Raw genomic sequence first — 5,741 nt, 5'->3', positions numbered from 1 at the left:
ACATATATATATATATATATTTATATATATATATATATATATATATATATATATATATATATAAATATATATATATGTACATACATAAATATATTGATATTAATGGATCTTTATTTTTTTTTGTAGTTGTATGGTTTCCTTGGGGGCCCACGGCCGACCCCCTGTCAATCCGCAACGATCGAGCCCCCCCCAGGGGAAACCTACCTTAATTAATAAAATAGGTGCCAACAGGGAGAAGGCGGGCCGTTAGCTGAGGGTGCCAACACCCCCGAGTGAAATCCCTGGTGACAAGTGGGGTTTCCTGGCCCTTGATCGCAGCTGTGCTGCGATTGAGGGCCAGGAAACCTGTTTAGGAAGGCCTTGTTTAAAAGGGCAAAGTCTCCCCTTTTAAACCTGGCCTTCCCGAACGTCAGGAAGGCCATTTGGGGGTGTTCTACCCATTGGAAGAGGAACCGGCCGCAAACAAAACAGTGATGTCAGCGCACTGCGATGTGCTGACTTCACAAACGGGCGGGTTGGGATGTGGGGGGAAACATGGAAGACCTTCTGTGTCTCCCCGGGCTTAAAAAAAAACAAAAACTCAGGTGTACCCGAAGATTCTTTAACCCCCTCCCTGGTGTTAGCCACTGGTCGTGACCCACACCAGGGAGGTAGTATGGGCGTCGGCACTGAACAGGTTAAGGCTTGTTTGCACCATCTACCCACTTTTCTTTCACTTGTGGCTGTCCATTTTGGTACAAAGTCCAATGTCCAGAATGCGCCAAACCAATACTCCATTAGCGCACGTTTTATGAATTTTGAATAGCAAGTGTCCAGATATGGCTGCCGTTAGAGTGGGGAGCAGCTGTTTATTATAATACATGTGTGTGACATCTTGACAATGGTATGTTTATTTTATATATGAGATGGGGTCTGTATGGATCTGTTAAAGTGTCTATTAAATCCATTAATGGACACAGGGGTATTCCAAACCCTAAGAATTTGCAAAATTGTTCAAGCAGTCTTGTAAATAATCTATTTAAGACATTTTCCTGCCAGAGCTGGAGATTTCTGCCCAAATCAAGTTGTGGAGGGTATCCAATAGTGAAGCTTTTAACTCAAAACACATTTTTCAAAAAACCCTCTTGTCTTGCAAATGATTTTTGATCACACCAATTTCTAATCTCACTTGAGCTGATGATGTGTTATTTGCAAGGCAGAAGATTTGCCTGTACTGGTTTGTGTTAATTGGTTCAATGAGCATTACTTCATGACCGTATGTTTCCCAACTGTATGGAAGTGTGGGCAATAGCTCTGCCTCAATGACTTTCAATATTGGCAGTAGCAGCTGTCCCCATAGTGGTGTATACATATATGAAAGTGCTGAAACTACTCACCCAACTTTAGATATAATGTGTTGTTTGTGGGCAGTAAAAGAGACTCTGGTTTCAGTTATTACACAGAAATAATTATATTTTGATTCCTGAGGCAGTTAGTTGGTGGTCATTTCAAAACTTTTGGCCTGATTCCTTCAACTTCTTACTAGTTATTAGCACTTTGTTTTGCTCATGTTTATTTTCAATTTATAGAGTTCTGTGTACTCACTCAGTTTGTTAAGGAAACCTACTTAAATCAGTCTTAGGCCTTGATTTAGGAGGGCCTAGTGCCTCCTTGTGCCAAATTAGTGTCATGTTTTTTATGCTAATGTGGCCCAACAAAGCGAAAATCACCGTGCCAGATTTACAAAGTTGAGCAATGCATGCAGTGTGCCACCTTGTAACCCCATGCGCCACATTATGCCTGCTCCAGGCATAATGTATGCAAGAGGGGCATTCCCCCATTAGGGGGTCTAAAAAAATAGTGCACTGATCAGACGTTAAAAGGAGGCATACAATTATTTATAATGGGCCTTGATGGGCTTTGCAGGATTAGCGTCAACATTTTTTACGGTAATCCTGCAAAGTGCCAAACTAGGGTCAAGAATGCTGCGCTGTATGCAAAATACAGCACACAGATGGTGGCGTTAGGGGGGCACTAAGTGGTACAATACAAGTCATGCTGCATTAGATGCAGCACCAATTTTCTTAAATCAGACCCTTAGTTTTACTGTCTAACAATACAAAGGGCCTGGCTTAGATCTTGGCGGTAACACACCCACTCAGCCACTAATGCACCCCCTCACAGGCCCACTCAGACTCTCAAGAACCCACTCACAGCCCTAGAAAGACCCTCATGTACCCATTCACAGACCGACTAAGATAGTTACACACCCACTCACAGACCTACCTAGACTCTGACACACCCACTCACACGCCCACTCACACCCTCATATACCCACTCACAGACCCACACACACACTGATGCACACACTAAAACACTGATGTAGGCATTCTCACACCCAGACAGTTACTCACAGCCACTCTCACCCCCAAATACTCCTTTTCACGCCTATTCTCACCCCAGAGAGGTCGCTGCCAACTCCCATCATGTACGACCAAAGGGCCGTGCACAGCAGGGGTTTGGGTGTTTAGAGGTGTTGGCCACAGGGTCTGGCTGCAGGCAAGGTCTTGCGGGCAGCCTTTGCTGCAGATGGTTGAAGCCCGTGCATGTTGCAAGGTTAGGTGCTTATAGGGGTTTGGCTTTAGGCGGCCAGGCTCTTTGGCCAACCCCTGCCATGCACGGCTGAAGGTCGTTTTTTGGCAGTGATTGGATTAATGTATTGTAATGAAAATTACTATATGTTAAAAAAAACTTAGACATTCACTTAAAAAAACAAAGGTTACATGGATGTTATAGTTAGACTTGCATTTTAAACGGAGAAAATTGTAGAAATTCACCAGTTATAATTAGAGTTACCTAAAGTAACTATAAATCGTGCCCTAATTTAACTATGACTCATGCCATCACCATATAGTGCTAATTAACCTATAAATTATGGCTCTCATGACATCTTTGATAACATCATTGATAATATCCTTGTAAGATATGCAGTAAACTTTTTAATGAAAAAACTGTAGATGGCGGGGGGTGCGAGTGACAGTTACATTAGGGCACAAGTTATAGTTACTTGAGGTTACTCTAACTATAACTGTGATATTCGAATCGTACAGCACTAGACAGAGACACCAGCTCAAGAGGTATCTAGGTATCCATAGGTCTTCAGAAGAAATGTATCTGCATCACCTGTGAAAGTTATAATTTCTGTCTCAATTTCCACACTGCACTTTGTGCTAAACCAATCATAGTTAGCAGCACATTATTTTAAAAAGCCCTCCAAATGTTAACATGTGAATAAAGGCGTCATATACTAATGGATTTAGCACTTGCAACTGACTCTGTAAATCAGAGGTTTTGTCAATGCTGAAACCCTTTCTAAAATTTACAACGCCCATTTAACCATTTGGAAAAGGTTTCCCGAGTCAATAAATAAGCTTAAAAAATTATTCTGAATCAATATTTGAAAGAGGCATGTTAAGGATGTCAAATACTTATTCACATTGCAACATGTGCAACCAAAATTTGTTAACAAAACATTATTATTATTTCACCAGCAACTCAAAGAAAGTGCTAACTCATTCCTAAATGGGGAGGGGTCCAAAAGAGATAATTTACCCTTTGTGAATGTTTGAATTTTTTTTTTCAATTAGGCAGTGGTCTACTTTACCACTGCTTTCTAATAAAACATGTATGTAAAACATTTCACTTATCTGGGTCCACTTTATTTTGCCCTGCATGATGTCTATTTTACAGTGTAAGTAAAAATCAAGTTGAATGTGTGACTGATGTTTTCCACTGAATTAACTAACCTCACATTCCCTTCATCCTTGAGTTGATAATAATAATGCAAGTCTAAATATTCTAACATTTTCCTTTTGCAGTTTTACATTGCAGGTCATTTAAAAGGGATCTTGCCTTTTTAAAGATATGTCATCAGTAAACAACAGCAACTCAAGCATTCCTTCTTTCATCCTGATGGGATTTCTTGAGGTCAATGTTGTAACAAATCTGTGCTTTTCTTGTCCTTTGTGTTTATTGTATCTTTTTTCTTTTCTTGTTAATGGGCTCATTTTATTCATCATAAAGTCAGACAAGCGGCTCCATACCCCCATGTTCCTTTTGATCTCAATGCTTGCAGTAACTGATTTAGGGGAAAGCCTAGCTACTCTGCCAACAGTGCTCGGCAGACTCTTGTTTGACTTCAGAAACATTAATTTCTACATATGCCTGACCCAGCTCTTCTTTGTTCATACATTCGCTTTGACAGGATCCACCATTTTGATGGCAATGGCTTTTGACCGCTATGTTGCCATCTGTAACCCTCTACGGTACGCCTCAATCTTACATGCAATGATATCAAAGATTGGACCAGTGGCTTTAGCCAGAGGTGTGTGTTTTGCAGTTCCATTTCCAATTTTTCTCACTCGACTGCATTATTGTGATAATAAAAAGGTCTATCATGCTTTCTGCTTCCACCCGGATGTGATGAAGCTTGCCTGCACAGATCCAAGGTTGACTAGCACGTATGGTGTTTTTATAGTTATATCTGTTTTCCTAGATTTACTATGTATCCTCTTTTCCTATCTCATGATTCTTAGGGCTGTCTTAGCCATTGCAAAAAGCGAAGAATCCAGAAAGACCTTCAGCACGTGTGTGTCCCACATCTGTGTTGTCCTGATATTTTACTCTCCTTTAATAGGACTGGCTGGGGTTCACAGGTCGGCCAACAATGCATCGCCTTTTCTGCCTGTTCTCATGGGTCTTGCATATGCATGTATTCCACCAGGACTGAACCCACTTATTTACATCGTGAAAACCAAGCAGATATGGACTGCGATCCACAGACACCTCTGTTTGGAGAATCTATTAACAGTGCATCTGTGATATTGTCTGCTTTGTTATAATTTACATTTGACTGATCAATTGCACATGGTCAAGAGACATGCTGTCTGCTGAATTGTGTTTCATACAATCTGGGCATATGCAGTTCCTTATTCACAACTTTCACTTTCAGTGTTATAATAAATGATGTGGGTGTCTTTCCCTTCAGGTATATGTATGTACTGCAAAGTGTCACCATCAATAACACCATATGAGTGAACACTTTACGAGTAGATTCAGTGTTTTAATTTCTGTATGTGGACTTTTTTTGGGCTACATCGAAAATGAAAAAAAGATTTACCACATCCATATCACCACTGAATAGACATGATGGTCTCATGTTGTACTTCTGGTTACATTACTCAGAGCTCACAGACCATGAACCATTACTAGCGGCATGATTCTCTTGTGAGCCTTAAGTTTACAACATCTTTACCCTGTATGCCATGATTTTACCCCACAGGCACAAGTTATAGTTGACCTGCCCAACACTTTGCAATACTATGTGGGGTTTATTACTGATTCAATTGCCCTGTAGTGCTGCAAAGTCTTTTGTACAGTCCAAGGGTGAAAATCCATACCCTAAAAGATGCAATGAGTTACAAAGAAATGAAATATCCAAAAAGGAAGAGGCTCAAACAGATGGCCTCTCCAAAGACAAAAACATATTTCCACTACAACGTTTTGGCGTGCAACTTCCTCAGAGTATACAAGATTGTTTGCTCAGTGGCTCACCTGTTCACCCTGCTGGATTTTCAAAAAACACTATAAATGTATTGGAATGTGGAATCAATGGAGTTGTGTTGCACTGGGTTCTGCCTATTTTTGATCACCCTTTTTTGTACTTTTTACTGTGGGTGAGCCTCATTAGTGGTGTCTCACCC

The 5,741-nt window shown here is 40.7% G+C and overlaps 1 protein-coding gene across 1 annotated transcript; it reads left to right on the top strand.

Annotated features, from left to right (window-relative positions):
* Positions 1-3,903: 3,903 nt before the first annotated feature.
* On the top strand, positions 3,904-4,860 carry LOC138249430 (olfactory receptor 51G2-like). The gene has a single exon (XM_069203388.1). The coding sequence runs from the start codon at positions 3,904-3,906 to the stop codon at positions 4,858-4,860; it is 957 nt and encodes a 318-aa protein (XP_069059489.1).
* The last annotated feature ends 881 nt before the right edge of the window (positions 4,861-5,741 follow it).

Source organism: Pleurodeles waltl, chromosome 8, assembly GCF_031143425.1.
Source record: "Pleurodeles waltl isolate 20211129_DDA chromosome 8, aPleWal1.hap1.20221129, whole genome shotgun sequence".
In the NCBI taxonomy this organism is placed as follows: domain Eukaryota; kingdom Metazoa; phylum Chordata; class Amphibia; order Caudata; family Salamandridae; genus Pleurodeles; species Pleurodeles waltl.
Note: the sequence above shows the minus strand (reverse complement) of the source record. Positions and strands in the feature narration are given on the sequence as shown.

Bases quoted from the DNA above. Each gene is read 5' to 3' on its own strand.
- LOC138249430 (XM_069203388.1), top strand. From the start codon at position 3,904: ATGTCATCAGTAAACAACAGCAACTCAAGCATTCCTTCTTTCATCCTG.